At 26.5% G+C, this 20,241-nt stretch overlaps 1 protein-coding gene across 5 annotated transcripts in view; it reads left to right on the top strand.

Moving 5' to 3' along the window:
• Nucleotides 1-19,966, top strand: part of LOC107441898 (U4/U6.U5 tri-snRNP-associated protein 1) — a 35,021-nt gene extending 15,055 nt beyond the window's left edge. For all 5 annotated transcript variants that reach the window (XM_087159773.1, XM_016055299.4, XM_087159771.1 and 2 more), the window contains exons 10-23: nucleotides 337-476; nucleotides 580-652; nucleotides 739-818; nucleotides 1,430-1,489; nucleotides 3,397-3,506; nucleotides 5,507-5,592; nucleotides 6,650-6,741; nucleotides 9,882-10,046; nucleotides 12,215-12,319; nucleotides 13,729-13,813; nucleotides 14,782-14,872; nucleotides 14,991-15,213; nucleotides 16,307-16,428; nucleotides 19,860-19,966. In XM_087159773.1, coding sequence (XP_087015899.1) covers nucleotides 337-476; nucleotides 580-652; nucleotides 739-818; nucleotides 1,430-1,489; nucleotides 3,397-3,506; nucleotides 5,507-5,592; nucleotides 6,650-6,741; nucleotides 9,882-10,046; nucleotides 12,215-12,319; nucleotides 13,729-13,813; nucleotides 14,782-14,872; nucleotides 14,991-15,213; nucleotides 16,307-16,428; nucleotides 19,860-19,887 — 1,460 coding nt within the window. In that variant the 3' untranslated portion in view covers nucleotides 19,888-19,966. The remainder of the gene's footprint in view (nucleotides 1-336; nucleotides 477-579; nucleotides 653-738; nucleotides 819-1,429; nucleotides 1,490-3,396; nucleotides 3,507-5,506; nucleotides 5,593-6,649; nucleotides 6,742-9,881; nucleotides 10,047-12,214; nucleotides 12,320-13,728; nucleotides 13,814-14,781; nucleotides 14,873-14,990; nucleotides 15,214-16,306; nucleotides 16,429-19,859) is intronic.
• The last annotated feature ends 275 nt before the right edge of the window (nucleotides 19,967-20,241 follow it).

Below are 20,241 nucleotides of genomic sequence, written 5' to 3'. Positions count from 1 at the left end.
GAGTTCCTTTGTCCTCTGGATTGGGTTCAAAATTGCAAGGTTACAAAGTTGAATATTAGTAGTCATATACCCAAAATTGGGACGGACTGCTGTTTAACAACAATTGTTATAAAATAAAAAGATCAATCTCTTCCCATTTAATTTTGTAAGGTTTTATTACTGCTATATTTTATTCTATTTACTTTTATTAACTTTTATGAATAGCTTTGCTTTAGCTTTTTTTTAAATATGCGTTTAAAAAATTTTATTTTGTTTTTAGATATTACAACTTTTATAAGCAAAAAATCTTTTGAAATCTTTTTTAATTTATTTATATTTCTGATTTTTTAATTTTAGGTGTTCTTGAAGAAAAAGATGATGTATTGGAAAATGTAAATATTATAGACAATGAAAAATATGCTAAAAATGTGGAAAATAAAAAGAAAAAGCCAGATTATAGACCTTATGAAGAACCTGAATTTGATGAATTTGGAATAGTAGGTTATTTCTTTCTTTTTGAAAGAAAACTTAATCTATCAAGTTATTTTATCAATAATAATGTTATAATTTATCAATAATATTGTAATGATTTTTTCATAGCTAAAGAAGAAAAATCTTTTATCTAAGTATGATGAAGAGATAGAAGGTGAAAAGAAGAAGAGCTTTAAAATAGGTGCATATATTGCTGAAAGCCCTTACTATTCTTATTGGAAATTAATATTTAATTATGAACTTACCACAAAATGTTTTTCATTTTAGGAAACGCAAATAATTGTTATTTTGTCAGTAAAGAGCAAGAACTTGAACTCATTAGAATGAAACTAAAGCAGCAAAATGAAGTAACTTTTTTTGTTCTTATTTTCAATAGAAATGCATTTTGAACATTTGTTGTTATGTTAAAAAGAATTTTCATATTATTTTATGTTATTCCACTTTAAATTAGTTTGCAAATAAATAATTTTCAGAAGTTTATAATAATGACAAATTATTTGGATTTTTTTTAATCAAAATATGTTAAACTTAAATTAATGACTTAAATTCAGGCTTTTACCCTCATATGGTAAAACGTTTTCTTTTTAATAACGGGTGAAGTAAGCTTTATCCTTCTATGTGGGGAAACAAACTTCTTACTAGCTTACTGTCTGGATTAACTGTTAATTTCTGTTGTTCAGGAAAATCTGATAATTAAATTTTCAATTCAAAGCCTTTTATAAATTTTTTTAAATCTTTTTTATGAAACTTAATAATCTTTCAATTAAATATTTTATTATGTAATTTAGTACCATGCAAAACATTATAAAATATTTATATACATTAGCTTGATCTAATTCCTTCCATTCAAATAAAATAAAAGTAAATTAGTGGATTGCATACCTTTTTGATGTTTGTGTTAAGTATTATATTTTTATTTTAGAGTATATTTAGATATTAATTTTTATTTTTTTAATAGGTGACTCTTGAAATGCCCGACATGAAAATTGCCAATGAATATTATACTCCTGAAGACATGGTATGTATTTTTGAACGAATTTATTTAGTATAATTTTTTTAAATTTTTATTGTTATTAATTTTAAGTTTTTTGTGAAACCAAACTATGCAGCTATTCTGCCTGTAGTGGTGATATAACGGTGTTCTCCCTAAGCATTTCGAAGGGGGGCTTGCTCTATCTACACTTGCCCTTTGATCCCTTTAAAGGCATTCTCTTTGCCATTTTTGTTAAAATAAGCCACCATCCCTTAAAATAATTATCTTTTTACTCATATTCTATTTTTAAGAAAATAAATAAGTCGCTGTTTAAATAATTACACACAGATAAAATTATCTGTGTTTATATGGGTTTGAGTCTGATTACTATTACAAATATTTACTATGTTAGGATTATTCTCTACTGGTTTAATAGGTTTCTTTTTTTTTTCAGGGGGTATATCAATTCATTTTTTAATAAATTTTAAATTCTAAAACTTTTTTTAAATAAATACCTTTTTTTTTTGAAAAATGCATCTTTACATTTTTGAATCATGATTGTTTGAAGCCTTATAACTTAGTTACTGATTAACCAAAGTCTATCAAATTAGACCCCCAAATTAATTTACTTAAAGAATAAGGCTAAAGAAAAGCTTAAAGATAAGGAAATTATTTCTGTGTTATTACAAAATAAATAGCTTTTAAAAAAAATTATGTTTCAGGTTGATATCTGTGTAAAGTATTCTTTTCTTTCAACGATATTGCAGCACTAATTTTTAACCATTCTTTCTGCTATATCTTTTGTTAATTTCTTTAGTGTATCTTTTATCTTAAAGGTTTAAGTGCATTTTAATTCCTCCTGTAATGGTTGTAACATTACAAGTATGATCTTTTTATAACCACACCGAAATGTCATATCATAACCTTATACTTGAATGCAATTTAGAAGCCCGCTCCTATAATTTGATTTATAATATTGTTAAAATGTTTTATCTTTTAAGTAAAGCTTAATAATATGAAATTAATTATTTTACAATAATTTAAAGATTTTGCTTAGATTTGAATTTTTATTAAATTTTAAAAGTAATATTTTAGGGTTTCAAAGATATTTTTATTTTTCCGTACACTTGAAGATTCTTACATGTTACAATTTCACTTAGCCATAGACATTATTTGAAAATAAATGACACTACTGCTTTATTATATTCAATATGCTTTTTTTCTTTTTTTTTACCTCTTCATTAAAAGGCAGTACTTAAATTTAATACCTAGCTGCTGTTCGTAAGGTTTCTTCCTTTCATTTCAATACTCTTTCATGTTTGTTGTTCCAAAATAAAAGTGTTAGGACTAAATGTATTGCATTTGATCTCTTCCTGAATTGCAAGATATACACCAGACAAATATATGATATTTAACCATGCTACACTCTTAACAAGAATACTATTAAACTCTGATGAATCTTTTGGCCATTATCTGCAGATAAATTTTTTTGCTTGCTTTTAAAACTAAATTGATATCATAGTTTATCCACGAAATTGCAATTTATTAAATATAAGGGAGGATTTTTTTAAAATTTATAATTATTGAGAGGGCGACATAGCCACCATCTCTCGCTCCAATGAAGTCCATGGTTCAATGGAAGTTTCAACTTGCGTATTGAAATAAATATGCTGTTCTGTAAATGCTCTCAGAAAATAGTTTTAAACCTGTTAAGTTGGGCATTACATCTCTTATCAACTGTACAACTGAATACTTTTGTCAATTGTGCATATTTAAGCCTATAATGTTTGAACTGTCATGTTATAAATTAATTACTATAATTGTCAATTAAATACTATATTTTTAAGTAGAAAGTAATGCTAAGTGTTTTAAAGCACATGATCGTGTGCTTATTTTGTGATTTCTTTTACCGTTTGCTTTGTTGATACAACAGGTGATTCCTGATCATTCAGGTGCAGTTCAGAAATCCAAAGAAGAAGAAAAAAATTCACAGAAATATATTGAAGGCAGACGATCTGTTAGGAGATACTATGGAGCAGGCTGAAAGAGACTTTGGATCTCGGTGAGAATAATTAGATTATATAATGTTTCATAGTCATAATAATTTATTTTTTGTGTAGTTTATGACATATCACTTCTTAAACAAGACATTTATTTGGCAAATTCTTGTTCATTACAAATAGTAATTTTATGTTAAGTAAATATTCACAGTTTTGAAAATGTTTGATTTCTTGTTGAGCTGAGGTTCAGAGTTTCAAACAGGAACTTAAAGTAAATTAAATTGTAACTTTGAAATAGGAATTTAAATAATGGTGTATAGTTGTGTATATGATCTTATAAATTATGCAGAAATCTTTATAAAAATTCTGAAACAAATGTGCTGCAATTTTTCAAAGTTGCAGAAAAAATCCTTGTTTTATAAACTTTCTTGAAATTGGAGAAGGTGATGATGTTCCATGTGGAAAAGACTTCAACTTTTATCTAGCTAATCTTTAGCTACAAATTTTATCTATTAAATGAAGATATTTTGTTGAAAAAATTAAAACTATGTAGATATTCAGAAACTATACTGATAAGCGTATATTTTGTGATTTTCTCTATATTTGCATAATTCTTAGAGCCTCAGTTTTATGTTGGTAAACATTATGTTTTAAGCAAATACTTATTTGACACTGTCCTTAATGCCAGGCATGAAAAAATTCTTTTTTGCCTTTTTAATGAAAAAAAAAAAAACTGGTTATAAAACTGGTCAATTAGGTTTGTTTTCTCAGTTTCCAATAAAAAGAAGTCCAACTAAAACTAACAACAAAAAATATATTTTTGAAAACCTCTAGCATAATATAAAAAGATTCTAATGCAGACCATGGCCACACAGGCTTTTCCAGTCAATAAAGATGAAGATTTCAATGTACAGTAGGGAACCAATTATCCAGAACGATCGGGACCATCACTATTCCGGATAACTGATTTTTCCGGTTTTCTGAATCGCTACAAAAAGGCGTTTTTTTTATTGTTAAACCAAACTAAAAAAAAATATTTGGAAATAAGCTTGAAAAAACGAAGTAATACAGTAATGATTATTTCCAAAATGATGCTAGGGTAAACATCTTTCAAAAAAAAAAAAAAAAAAAAAATCCAAAAATCTTGTGAGGAAAAAATTTTTTTTTTTTTAAAAGTAGCGGGAAAATTTATCAAATTTCGTGTTCCGGTTTTTTGGTTTTCTGATTTCCGGATAACGGGTTCTGTACTGTACAATCAGAAAATTGTTTTGTTTCTCCTAAAATTACACAAATTGTGTTTGCATGTTTTGATAATTTGTTCTAATTGTTATGCCTAAGCATATATTTTATTTTCAATTACTAAACTACAGTTGTTACCTTTCAATATTAACTTCCGTTTTTTGATAAGTAATTCAGTTATTTTTATTATAATTCGTTTGATTTGATAGAATTAAAATTTACACTAAATATTTTTCTAGTTGAACCTGCTACTTGCCCAATACCTTATTATTTGACATTTTAGCGAATACTCAGTAAATAAATAGATTTCAATTAAATGTGATTTTATTACTTTCAATTATAGCCTTTAATAATATGAACCTTGCAATGAAGTACTTAGAAATGTGCCATAAAAACCTCTTTATTATTATTAATTTGTCTAGAAACAGTTACTCTCTAAAAATTTTGTAAAAAAATTTATTTATTTTTTATCAGGCCAATAGCATTTAATTTATGCATGATAATAATATGTATGAATTAAGGAAAATTTAATGTTGCTTTGTGAATGTTTGATACAATGAGAATACTTAAGTAAAAATAAAATTTTATTTCTTCTCTATTTTCAAACACTTTTTTGTTATTATAATTAGTTCTAAAAGTGGAAATAGTTTTTTTGCTATATGTAAAAAAAATTCTTGTAATAGTGCTTAAAATTTAGATTTGCTTTAAGAAAATCAGCAAAATTTTATAGTAACCAATTTGTTGCTAAATCTAATATTTTTTTAATGCTTAAATAATTTCAAAACTTAAGATATTTTAATATATTAAGCTGTTTATTTTGCAGGAGAAATCGAAGACAAAGGAAAAAGGATTTTGATGCCATCCCACCTGAGCAGTTCGGTAGCACTGGCATTCCCTTAATTGAAAAAGGTTTTTATAAAGTTAAAATGTTATTTCATGAAATTAAAATATTTTCTTTGGTCTTCTTATTGTTTCATACAATCTAATATCAAGAGTTATAACTTTTATCTTATTTTTATAGTAAAAAAAAAATGAGGTTATGAATCTGCTTTGTCACTTATGATTCATATTGTAATAGAATGATAACGTTTGAAAAAACATAAGATATTGCAGCTATTATTATTAACTTAAGGATATACTGCATTAAGATGTATTATTTTTGAATTTTCATTAATTCTCTGAACACTTAAACATTTATTGGGATTATTATATTTTCACTTTATGGAAGAGGTAAATAATACATACCAAAAGTTGTGCATACTAGGTCTTTTCTGTGTAATTCATGAGCTCATCTTAATAATGTTAAAAATATCATTGATCAATATAGAATTAATTAAAGAAAGTGAAAAAAATTAACAATAACTTAATAAACTTAATATGCGTAGATTTTGTTGGTTTAAATTTCTCTTGAGAATTACATTTAGTTAGTAAATTTTCCGATTTTTTTGCCAGCATTAATCCTTTTTGTGCAAATATTTGAATACCAAAAGATGAATTAAAAATCATATTTGTCATCTCAGTGGCTATAAGGTATAAGTTGTTGAGTATCATTGATTAGTATAAATAGACACCTTGTAAACCCAAGTGCTATGAAAATAACAGTTAAAATGTTGATTAGTATAAATAGACACCTTGGAAACCCAAGTGCTATGAAAATAACAGTTAAAATGTTGATTAGTTTAAATAGACGCCTTGTAAACCCAAGTGCTATAAAAATAACAGTTAAAATGTACATTTGTATGCTCAAACTAGATTGCAAAATAAGTAGTCTTATGATACATTTGAGTTTACTGCCCCTTTTATAACTACAAGTTTGGCCACTCTAAATTTAAGAAGGTGGGTAAAAACGTATGTGTGCCATGTATATTGATTATTGAAAAGACTTAGTGACTCTCGTTACTCTTTTTCTGCATGGTTATTTGTTCCAAGATATTTGTTATGATGTATAATTTTTTTCTTTCTCTAGATGAAGAATTGGCTGAAAAAGAATTTAGTAATGCTTTACTTAAAGCTAAAAAATTGAAAAAAAGAAAAATAATGGCTACAGCTCCTGAAAAAGTATAAATATCTTTTTTTAAATTATAAATTATAACATGTCAACTATAAATTTTTATACATGTTTTTATTGTTGAAATTGAGTTTTAAATTTATAAATATTTAAGAGTGGCTAATTGTAAGTTATACAAGTTTTTTGATAATTCTTTTAAGATGGTGTAATAAGGTCAAAAAAGGAATCCTGAAATTTTTTTTAAATAACAGATGCATTGCATGAACCATTATTGTGTGCATGGTTGAAAATAGGCTTTCCAACCAGGGGCGTCTTAATAGCATGAAGGGTTCCTGGGTACGTAAATGGTTTGGACCCCTTTAACATGTTGTACTGCTTAAAAAAGATTGAGGTATAAAAATTTCACAAACATTAAATATGAAATTAAACATTTTAAAAACATATAATAATAATTTTGACAAATTTGAACACATTTTGAATTCTCTGAAAATTTAATACACATAAAATTAGGCATTTTTAAGATATTGATAATTTAAATAAATTTGAGATGGTAACCAGCTGTAATCTTCACATTCTAAATAATTTTCAAACAGACAAAAGGTGATTGCAATAACTAAATGAACAAAAATAAAGATAAAACCCCTTTCCAAATGAAAGCCTAAAATAATTATCTTTAACCAATTTTATGAACTTTTTTATTCGCAGACTCTTTGATTATTTAGTCAAATTTGATAGTCATTAACACATCACTTTTAAATGCACATCAGACATAGCCAGTTCAAGCGTTGCTGTCCCATAGTGCTGCGTAATTTATTTTTTAAAATCAATTTTAGCTGTGAAAATGGCCGTTTTTCGGTACAATTTGTGATCATCACGCACAAGAAATTCTTAATGCTATTTCAATGTTGGGAAATATCAATTTTCTCCAGAAACAATTGTTTTATATAATGCATGAACTTCAATATAAAAAATGTTTAAAATGGATGCAGTGTTTTCACTACAGCGCGAGAACGCGAGAATCTCGCATATTTTTTTATATTCTCGCATTAAAAAATTATTACCGCGAGAAATTCGCGCATTCTATAAATCAATTTCAAAATTTGCGAATTTCTCGCATTTTGAAAAAAAATTCTCATTTGAGCCATTTAGAATAAAATCCGTTTCACTTTTCTTCCTGGATCTTTTATTATTTTCAACATCTGCCCCATTATCTAGCTTCCCTATTTACCAGTATTGTTCAGATCCTTTAAGAACAACAGAACACCATCCTTCTGAACCACGGAACCTCTTTCAGAACGCATTTCTCTGCAACTACGTGTTTACCGTAGGTAAGGTTTCTTCATGTAAGATGTTCAAATTTTTTGCTCGTTAATGTAAGATGGACAAATACCTTGTAAAGCCAATATCTTCTACTCCGAAACGGACAAATGAAAATGGAACAAATGTGGGTAGAAATGATCAAAACGAAACAAATACGCATTTGAGCAACCTAATGAGAATAGCTGATGAAAAAGTAGATGTGGAACATTTTCCATATGATGATGCAGCAAAAATATTCAATGGCTTAAAAATTAGAAGATGTTAAAAATGCATTTTAATAAAAGAAATGAATTTTTTTCAAGTCTCTTGGTGTTTATTTTTTTTTTTTTAATTTTTGAAATCTCACTTAACTTTTTGAAATCTCACCCTGTTTTTGAGAAAGGGTGAGAAATTCTCACCCATTTTTTTTCTGAGATGAAAACACTGGGATGTCATGGTAATCTAAATCAATTTTGTACGTATTTACTAGATTTTTGCATTTATCACTCAGTTCATTGAATTCAATGTCCATTAAATTACTTAAAAAGTGAAAATTTTCCCCTATATTTTCATACACTTCTCCATGCTTACTTATTTCAGTTATCAATGAGTCTAAAGCGGGTAAAAATGCCTCCACTTTAAATTTATCACTTCCACTGAATTTGGTTTCCTTTTCCGGACCATCCTGTTTTGTGAAACGTATACTTCGCGTTATGTCTCTTTAAGCTAAATATTCAAAATCATAATTTGGCGTTCTATTTCTGGCTCTTGATTCATAATCACTCTTTTTTATATTAACTTGCAAACGGGTATAGAATGGAAGAAGTTACAAAATTCGTTCCCTTTGGGGAAAGAATCCTTCTACAAGAAAGCAATGGTCTGGAGACAGGAAGCTAGCAGAGCAAAGCTGTTTTCAATTTGTTGCGTTATCAAATAAATAGTTTCTTGGACTAATAAAATTTATGACTTTGTTCCTCCGATTACTCACCAAAAGGGTCCTGTAGGAGCGAGCACATTGTATTAAAGGACAGGTATAGAATGGAAGAAGTTACAAAATTCGTTCCCTTTGGGGAAAGAATCCTTCTACAAGAAAGCAATGGTCTGGAGACAGGAAGCTAGCAGAGCAAAGCTGTTTTCAATTTGTTGCGTTATCAAATAAATAGTTTCTTGGACTAATAAAATTTATGACTTTGTTCCTCCGATTACTCACCAAAAGGGTCCTGTAGGAGCGAGCACATTGTATTAAAGGACAGGGACAAGCTGAAAAGGAAATGCAAGTTGATTACCTAAAAATTTCATTGAAATGTAGAGCATTAAACTTCAAGCGTCTTTTTAAGTTGTCATGATTATAAGCTATTCCAACTGATGGTGTTTTCACTGTAATCAATCACTATTTGCAGAAAGAAAAGCAAAGTATGCACTTTAAAGTGTGTAATGAAGGAATTCTTTCATAAATATATATATATATATGTAAGCTTTAAGTTTATTGATCATGAGTTTTTTTAAAAATATAATTTATAAAGAATAAGATTTTCAAGGGCCCCTGGACACTGCCCGGTTGTGCCCATACGTAAAGACGGTACACTAACTTTTTCTATATTTTTTTTTTACTCGTCCATTGTATTTGAAGTTTTGTTTATGTTGTAAATTGCCTTTTCAATAAAAGGTTCTCTGATATAAATTTTTTGCATGCTTTTCACCTTCTGAAAAAAATCACTTTCTGCTATTTGAAATTTAATTTTAAATAACTGATATATTTTACGTAATTAGTTTCTTAACATTTTTATTAAATAAATAGCTTGCTATGATAAAAAAAAAATCTAACTAAACTACTCTGTACTTTATTATCCAGTAATTTGTTTATATAGTCTACTATGTTTAAATTTTATAGGTCATTGAAATACTAAGTAGTGTCGATGGATCTGGGAAACTTTTCGAAAAAGATAAAGTTGGAGATATTGAAATGAATTCTGTTGCTGAATTTTGCCGTACTCTTGGAGAGATTCCTACGTATGGTTTAAGTGGCAATCGGGATCAAGAAGCTGAAGATTTAATGGTAGTTATATATTTTTATACAATTTTAATGGATATTATTATTTTTTTTAAAAACAATTAATTGATAGATTATAAGTGCAATCAGAGAAAGTAAAACTTTTTCAAATTTATTTATTGCTTTAGATATGAACTTATTTAATATGAACTCACCTATATTTGTTTTGTAATGAATTGTTTTGTAAACTAATGTTATTTTTATTGCTTAATTTTGCTTTTTTCCCCATCTGAATTGTAACATTGTTGTAGGATTGATTTTGGTAATTGAATTAAAGTTTTGAAATTAAATGTTACAGTTTGTTGCGAAACTTAAGATTTGACAACATTTTTTGATATTTTGAAAAACAAAATTGTAATATTTAGTTATATTTAAAATTTTATATGAACAAGTTTTTTTATGCTATATATTAATTTTGGTCCAATTAAATATAATAAAAAAATCAAGAAATCACAGACCAATATTTGAAGTCTAAATAGGTATTTTAATCTATTTTAAGATTTTTAATATGTTAAATAATATTGGCTGGGTTGCGTGCTAGCGAATTTCTCTTTTTAGATCTAACAATCCCTTCAAGTGAACGTAATAAGTCCCTAATAAGCGTTAAATGACTAAGGATGAGTGACGTCACGAAACGAGAGCCTATCCATGCCAGATGGCGCTGTTTTCCCTCAGTTTTCAAATTTCAATGCCGAGTGTGTGGTTAGTCGGTAAATTTTTTTTTCAGCTTAAGGAACTGAGGCATGATGGCCTTAATAACAGAGGGTTCCATCAATCCTATTATTACATTTCATTTTAAATTTTAATAATTTTCTTATCGCTTAGTAGTGCGCATTTCTCGGTTTTACACATTATAGTGGATTAATATTTAATTTAAATTATATTCATTAACTAATTATTACTAACTCATTTATTAGGCATTTTTTTATTTTTCATTACTAGGATTTTTGTTCACTTTAAAAACTTCAACTGCTAATTTATATTAAAATTTTTATGGAGGAAAACATTAAGTGTTTTCCTTAAAACATGTCAATTTGTTTAAAAATTCTTTTAAGTAAGTTATGTGGTATGTGCTAAACCGAATAAATGTTTTAATAATGTATTTTTATTATTAAATTACATAGAATGTTTTTATGTAAATAATTTCAATTATAGTCAACATTTGGTATTAATACATTATCGTTCAAAATACTAATTTGTCGTTCTTTATTTGACTAATTTTTATGTCATTATTTAGCTATGAATAAACGATAGTGCATGTGGAGCCCGGTACCATAAACCTCAAAGATTGTGTATAATCCCTTTAAATAATTAAGTACTTTTTTAGATTGCATAAATTGATTTAAATTAAAATAGACCTTAGTTCAAATTATAGCATAAACAAACTAATAGTAATTTGGTTTTGATCTTGGGGCACATGGTTGGTCTGTATGAGTGCATTAGAGATTGAAAATTTATATTAAACATAATGAACTAAACAATTATTTTCTAAAGTTAAATCAACAAAATATACACAAACATTCAAGTTATTTTCATGAATTTGTTTAATTTATGCACAACACAATTTTTACTTTTAGCAATTTGTTGTTCAGATTACTATACGGTCTAATTAAATTATACATCATTATTTTTATTGAATGATTAATGCTAATAACTAAACTAAAACTAAACTCAGTGGTGCGACAGCCCATAGAGGGCCAAGGCCTACTGTGCCCATCTCAGTTTTCTTGACCTTGGGCTCTGGGGTGCAGGAGCAGATGTTCCGGTCAGGTGGTCAGCCAAACGCGAGATTAATGCTAATACTAATGACAAAATATTCAAAAATACAATATTTGTTAGTTAAAATTGAATTTTAAATTAAAACTACAAAAACCTAAAATATAACATTTAATACATATTTTTTCGATATCTTTTAATTTTTCTTTTGGTAAAAATTTTACTTTCAATTACTTTTTTTAATATATGTTCCCTAATATTTTATTTAAATTAAAATAAATATTTCTTTATGCTTTTAATTGAAAGATTATTTTAGTGAACTATTGCGCATAATATACAATAGTTTTTACATTTGATGAATTCAAAGTATTTTTCTGCTCAAAATTGATTTTGTAAAGTTTCTTCAACTCAAAATAATATTTGTGATATAGTTTTATTATAATTTTTTATTTTAAAAGGATCTAGAGCAAGAAATTTTAGAGGAGTGTTCAAACGAATTTGATCTCCAAAATCAGGGAGCTTGGAGTGAAGTTGATGTGGATAAAAAACCAGCTGAAATTTTGGTGAGAAATATTAACTAGTTTAGTTTTCATTTTTAATAACAAAAAATTATGTACCTCTATAATTTTCATAACTTGTTTCTTGTTTGTCTTAAAGAAGAAAAATGCTATTGCAACCAAAATTTTTATGAACTGCATTAAAAAATTTGAAACTATCAGAGGGCATCACAAAGCACAATGAAAATATTCATTTAATGAATAATTATCATTTCGCTATATTAAAATTAGTAGATGAAAATTTTTTTGAACATTTTCTTGCTTACATAGTTGAGAAGTTTTTTATGTATTGTTATAAATAGTAAGGTATAACTTATTCAATTTTATGCCTAACCTTGTGTTGAATTAAATGAATGAGCACCTTCTGTAGAATTAACAAGTAACAAGAGAAATTTTAGTTTAACGTGACAAAAAAATTTTTTTTAAAAAGAAATTTTGAAAATATTTTTTTGATTTGATGCCCTCATGGGGACAGTTATCTTTGGATGAATATTTTTCCTTGATTTTAAAATAATCTATTGACCTATTTTTGTTAAATTAATCCTTTCTTTAATCCTAATTTTGTTTTCCTTTGTTTTTGCATCAGGCTTATAAATTATCTTTAGAGTTACCTTTAAATAAATAATTGATACCCAACTCTTTTGCAATTAATTTCTTGTCTTAACTTTTATTCCACATATAGTTAGTTAATTTTTTAGAAAGTATTGATAGCTGTGGTATTTAATTTTGAGAAGAAAAAAATTATTTGGTATTTGTGTATGAAACATAACTTTGATTAATATAGTAAATTATGGTTTCTTGTTTGATAAGAAAATAAAACTTTATATATTTATGTAATTTGGTTTAATTACTTGTAATGTGTGTTTTTCACATACCCTTACGTATTTGAAATTTGAATTTGATTATAAATGGGAGAAAAGATATAAAAATTTAGAAGTACAGTAGATGTGTTTATGTATGATGGGATAAATGTAGACCATCCAAAAATAAAAGTAAACAAATAGAAATAGCTTCTTGCTCTTTGTCTAATATACGATCTTTCTAAATAATTACATCAATCTTTCAATCCATCCTTTTCTCATAACTTTCGGTTAAAACAACGTTTTTAAAATGTGTTATAAAGAAATTTTTAATGATGATGTTAAATAATGATGTTAAAATATTAATATCAAGAATTGGTATCTTAGTCTTACAGCAAAAATCCACCAGCAAATTTATGAATTTGTAACATAATTTTTGCTGTTTTCTTTCATTCAGAACTATGAGCTATGGAAACTTAGACAATAATTTGAAGACCCTCAAACTTATAAATTAATTTATAAATACTCTTTTAAAATGTCTGCCTAGAAGTTTTTTGTTGTTGTTATTATTTACAATACTTCATATTTTTCTAATACTTGTTTATTGATTTATAGATTAGAGAAAATGAGCCTATTTTAGAAGAAGAACCTGATATAAGTTTAGGAGTAGCTGGAGCATTGAATCTTGCTATGAAAAAGGGTATTTTATGCTGATTGTTATTTATAATGTTTACCAAGTTAACTTCATTTAATGACTTACGTATTTAGTCATTTAGTTTTTACTTTCATTTTCAACTTAGGATTATCAATTTTTAAATTTTACGTAAATTTTATGCTCACAATTTTTTAGTATATGAACCTGAATTTTTAATTAATTAATTTATTTTTTTCAATTCTGCTTGGGATGAATTTAAGCTATCCAATTTTGGTGTTTTCTCACTCCTGAAACTGTGATAATCTTACCCTAATTTTTAATTAATATGCAGTCATGGAAATTAACCATACTAAGTTTTTATGATTTAAACAAATTTAAAGTCTATATTTTTAAATTCCACTTATTTTTGAGTACTTACAGTCTCAGATTTAATTTTTCTTAACTATTTTTAATACCTTCTTTGTAGTTTGCGAGCATCTTTATTATTAGCATACAAATTTATCCAGCAATTGAATTCAAAGAAAACATTTGATAAACTTAGGTTATTAATCTTTGTAAGAATATTTGGCTCATTTTAAAATTACTGCAGATAAGCATTTGTCAGAAACTTGTGTCAATTGCACACATCAGTGTAATGTTGGAAGCAATTTTGACAGTCATGAGGGCTATGGGAGAAATATTTTAGCTTAAAATGAGAGAAGAGTTATTGCGATTAATATTTTAGGATTGCTTGGAATCATTCAAGAATGAAGCAGTTGTTAAAATCAATGCATAGCTCTGATAAAAACAGTCATTTTTCTAGTTGCTCTACAGGTTTAAAAAAAAAGTGTTTTATGTAAAAAAAATTTAAATGCTTCATATTTTTTAATCTAATTAAAAAGTTATTTTAAAATACCAAAAATTACGCACAAATTACAAACATTAAATTATTTTTATTTAATTTGAAGCTACTAAGAACTACGTTCAAAAGGTTAATATATCTTGTAACTAATTTTATACTATATTTTTAATAGGGTACTTGGATAAAGAAGATAAAAAGCATTCTAGTGTTCCTCGATCTAGTCAGCTTCAAGCACAAGCATATACCGTAGAAGAAAAATTTCAGTAAGTATACTCTTATTTCATTTTCAAAGCTTTATTTTATGCTAAATCTTGCTAATTCGTTAAATCATTAATAAACTTTTTTAAGAATATTATATAATTTTATTTTTGTTTTTAATAGTGAGGATGACAAGCTTGGGAAACGTGACAGATATACAGGTCCTATTCAAGATTTTAAAGAAAAAACTAATTATAAGTTAGATGTGAAATTAGAATATATTGATGACAGTGGATGTTTGCTAACTGCAAAAGAAGCATTTCGTTATCTTTCTCATAAATTCCATGGGAAAGGACCTGGCAAGAACAAAGTGGTTAAAAGAATGAAAAAGTTGGATCAAGACAATGTAAGAAAAATTCCATTAATTAGAAAATAATTATAACAAAAGTAGGTGTTTTTGATATTTTTTAAATCTGCTGAAAGATATACATAACTTAAGTTATGTACAAGCATTCTTTTTTTTTAAAAAATTAAATAAGTTGTGTTTTTTTATATTACAATAAAAAATACCACAAAATCAGGGAAATTTATATAAAAACTGGAAAAATCAGGGAATTTTAAAGAAAAGCTAGAAATTTTTTGTTCAATTTTTTTAAAAATTTTGCTAATTTAAATTTATTATTTTTTTTAATTAAAATAATTTTACCGTCCAACTTTTTTAGACTGAAATGTATCCCCAAAAAGTTGAATTATAATCAATTTTGCGTTATTTAATAAGCATCAAAATTTGCTCAAAAAGAAAAACAAGAAAACAACGTATCTTTTAAGTGGTTGTAATATTACAAATAAAAAAAGGTGCAAAATTTATTTACTTGCAGAAACACTTATTTTTTAACAAAACGTCAATTAAATATCAAATGTTAGGATTAACTTTGCCTCATTTTTATTATCTTGCAGGGTAAGTTTTGTTTGCTGAAATTAGACTTCTTTCTCTTTCTCTTGTAATATATGTATTTTCACACACAAAATTTTAATTTTGCATTCAGAAAGTAAATTAGGTTCACAGTCTTAACTGCAACAGAATTAATCTTTTCTTATAAATTTCTATTCAGAGTGATTCTTAATAGAATTTTTTTCAAAAATTCAAAAAATATATTTTTTGTTTTGCACTTTAATTTTATTTAATAGCGAAACAGTTTTTATTTCCTTGAATTTCTGTATTTCCTTCTATTCATAAGCTATTCCTTTGAATTTTACTATTAATAAATTATTTTATAGTGAATAATTTAAAATAAAAGACCTGCTCACTTCATAGTCTTGCAAGCTACTTTTGTTGCAATTAAACCATTTATTCGTATTTTCAGGCTTTTCATGAAATTTACAATCACAGAGAATGTATTTTTCTCAAAAATAATTAATTCAATTGCTATGTGATGAAAAGAGCATACATAATTTTGGATGTTAAAATTTAATAACTAAGGTTTTATATTTTGTTTCAGAGATTAAAACAAATGAGTTCAACAGATACTCCCTTAAACACTGTAAAGTTGCTCCAGCAGAAACAAAAAGAAACACAATCTCCATACATAGTACTCAGTGGTGGACACAAAACACTAACCCAGTAAGTATGATAAGAATTTTCTAATTGAATTTAATATTATTATGACCTATTATGAAAAGTATGTATGTTATATTAGAAATATGCTAGAATTAATAAACTAACAAAATGCTGTATTCTTTTTAATAATGTAAGTGTTACTTTTTTTAAAACGAAGATTTTGGAAGATTCTTAATTACTCTTAAATTAATTAACTTTATTAAAAAAATACTATACCTTTATGCATGGTCCACTTACATCACTAAGAAAGTTTAGTCTTGGTTGCAACCAAAGACTTTCACGCATACAGTTCCACCTAGCCAGATAATATGGAACAATTGTGGTATAAAGAGAAATAAAAAATTAATAATTTGTTAATAAAATTAAACTTAAATATGTAGTTATAATACATTTTCATTGATTCTAACTCTGTGGTTCCCAAACTTTTTTTACTCCTAAACCACTTGCCATGTTTTTCGGTCTTCGGTAGATTCTCTGCTTACTAGATATTGATATTTTGTAACTTCATAAACTTCAAATGTAGTTTTGACAGCTGGTATAGTGCTACTTACTGTGAAAGATTTCTAACTGTTGTGAAGTGCAGTGCGAAAAACTTAATTAAGAAACGCATGCTAATTTAATACATTTGTTTATTAAATTAAAATTTAGTATCTGTTATATAAAATAACTAAATAATAAATAAATGCTTTCAGTGGGAGGATGAACATGATGTTTCAATAATAAATTATCAACATTTGCCATCAATTTATTTAGGTTTAATCTCAAAACTCCTCAGTTTAATAATGTCCAGTCTGCTCCTCTTTTTTTTTTTTTGATCAGGAGATTGGCAATAGTGCTGAAACCCCTTTCCACTATGTATGAAGATGCAAATCTTTCTTTGCTAACTGTACGAGTTAAAAATTAAAATTTTATAAAAAAATAATGTAGGTACTTACTTTTCTCCGGCACTGTCAAACAAAATGACACTGAATCACTATAATTTTATGTGATTAAAAAATTTTAAAAATATTTTCTTAACGCTTTCCTTTTTAAGGCTTAGTAAGCAAACGTATTTGTCTCTCATATTCGTAATTATAGACTAACGAATTGAACAAGTGCAAGTTCTCAAAGCTCTGTGACAAAATATTTTACTGCATGTATGCATGTAACATGATGATACTGATATATCGTTATGAGCATACATGATAATTTTTACAAGTTCAATTTTATGAAACGTAAATTTAATTAAATTAATTATAGATAATTTAATTAAATTATTATAATTAAATTAATTTAATTATAGAATTAATAATTAAATTAATTTAATTAAATTAATATATAAATGAATAAAACCCCAAACCGCTACTAATATTATAACTACGGTATACTGAAATAAATTTGTACACAAAACCGTAATAGTGTATCGTCATCCTGTTTATTACGTTTTCACGTAAAAGCTACAAATCTCCATGATCATGTGCGTAGATAAAGTTGGAAGTCTAGCTAGCTAAAGAGTTGACACAGGCTAGGCTACAATTTATAGCGAAAAATATTTTTTTGTTACAAAATAAAATTTTACACTCAGAAAAAATAAAAACATACGCTGGCGGGATTGCAGGCAACTGCTAGTTTATAATAACTCAGTTTCATATATCAGGAAATCCTAATAACTTAAATTTTGATAAAATTTTCTCTTTGTGGCTTCTTTTATAAATTATGAAAAATGTGGAGATAGATATGTATCTGTATATTATAAGGTAGTATAATTTAAGTAAATAGGTACTGTCAATGTATGTTGATTATTCCATTAATGAAATGCCAAAATTAATGTCACCACCTGTTTATATGAGATCTACTATCGTCGACCCCCATTTTCATTTCATGGGCCCCAATTTTTGTTGTTGCTTGACATGGACCCCTTGCAGGTTGTCGTCGATCCCTGGGGGTCGATATAGACCACTTTAGGAATCACTGTTATAACTCATGCAAATATGACAGAATATATGAATCTGGGCCTCTTATATTATTTTAAAATTTATTTTTAATATCCATAAAATTTAATAAATTCTATTTAATAAATATTCTACAAGAATACAAATAATGGTACTCGATTTTTAATTAGATATTTCTAAATTTTTATTGCAAGCTATTTCGTCATTACTTAGTATTAAGACTTAAATAAATAAATAAAAAATGTTCAGATGTTTTAAAACATAAATAGAAAGTTACGAACATAAAATTTTGTCATTCCACAGTTAAGTAATAAAGGTGCACACATGCATACATTTGAGATATAAATTTAAAATTTATTTAAAAAAAATTAACTATACAGGTTTATGTTTCAAAATTAAAATATAGAAGTAAATATTTCCGAGATACATTTTTTAAGAGAAAAAAATAGTTCTTTTACTGATTGCTAAATGAAAATAAATAGAATATTTAGAAGCATTAGAAAAATATGAAAATATGTATTTTGTAATAAAATCATCTGGTTACCATGTATCCTTACAAGTTAGTAGATACTTTAGGATAATGTGCATAACTAATTTTATTTTGTCCCATTCTTTATCCTTTTTATGTCGTTTGTTCCTTATTAACTTCTAATCTTCAAATTATGGATTGTGTGAAAGTCTTTTATTTTCACAAGCTGTTTGCTGTTTTAATAATGCAGGCAATTCTTTTTTTTAAACACAACTTTGTGGTGAAATATCTCGACATTCAATTTTTAATTTAAAGCTAAGAATTATTTAAAAATGCTATAAAGTCTGAAACTGTGTAATTAATTTAAACAGTTAATGTATAATTTAGTGATTCTGCTTGAGTTAACCATGAAAACCTGGTTTCTTGTGTAAGAAACAATTTATTATTATTGCTACTTAATGGAAAAGAGAGGCAAAGCATAGAAATGATTGTACACATTTGTTCTAAGTGCCTGTCACTTGAAATGCCAAATCTTTTCTCGGCCATATGCTCAACACAATGTATACTTGAATGCTGTTGAGATAGTGTTTGAGAACCACTAAAATAAATTAATCTCATTAGTAATATTAGGTGCAAAACAGGATCTAAATGAATTTTTTTTTTTTTTTTTTTAATAAATGATCCTAATTATTATGAATTTTCCATGAAGCATTTATACTACAGTTTATTTTGATCTTATCAAAAGTTTATTTTGATCTTTATTTTGATTATGATAGCCACAGACAATATTTATAACCAATTTTTGGTTGTGGCTATTATAATAACTTAAAATTGTGTGAAGAAGCAAGCAAGTATTTTTATAACTTTCATGAATTTCTTCCGGAAAATCTATATTTTTTACAACCCTGATCTTTTAGTCCTTTGGTCCTATATAGAAATAATTTCTATATGCAAATGTTGAACCTAACTAGTAAGAATATACAGACTATATTTGTATAATTCCACATACTAATTAAACTAAATTTGTTTTTCAGAACGATGATATCAAAGCCAAAATCCTGAAAAGTGTATGTTTTTCACCAGGAAAACACTATATTATGAATCTGTATATAAAACAATTGCCTAAGCTGTTCAATTTTAATGTGTTTCCATCTTTTTAATAACTTTTTGCACTAAATAATAATACAATCTTAATTGTCATGATTAGGACTAGGGGATGTATCACGAATTATGCATTTCATGCATACATTGCCATGTTGATATAGGGGCTTTCATTTCTCGTTCATAAATCTAATTTTAGCGGCTGATATAAAAAGATGCTCATGATTTAACATGCAAGGATCTTGGCCTACACTAATGCTGTTACCAGGCTAACAAAGACTATTTTAATCCCATTTAGCTGCTAGGATATTGACT

Source organism: Parasteatoda tepidariorum, chromosome 3, assembly GCF_982258835.1.
Source record: "Parasteatoda tepidariorum strain Cologne lab strain chromosome 3, Ptep-v5.0, whole genome shotgun sequence".
Lineage (NCBI taxonomy): Eukaryota > Metazoa > Arthropoda > Arachnida > Araneae > Theridiidae > Parasteatoda > Parasteatoda tepidariorum.
The sequence above is the reverse complement of the archived record's forward strand: the minus strand, read 5'-3'. Positions and strand labels throughout refer to the sequence as shown.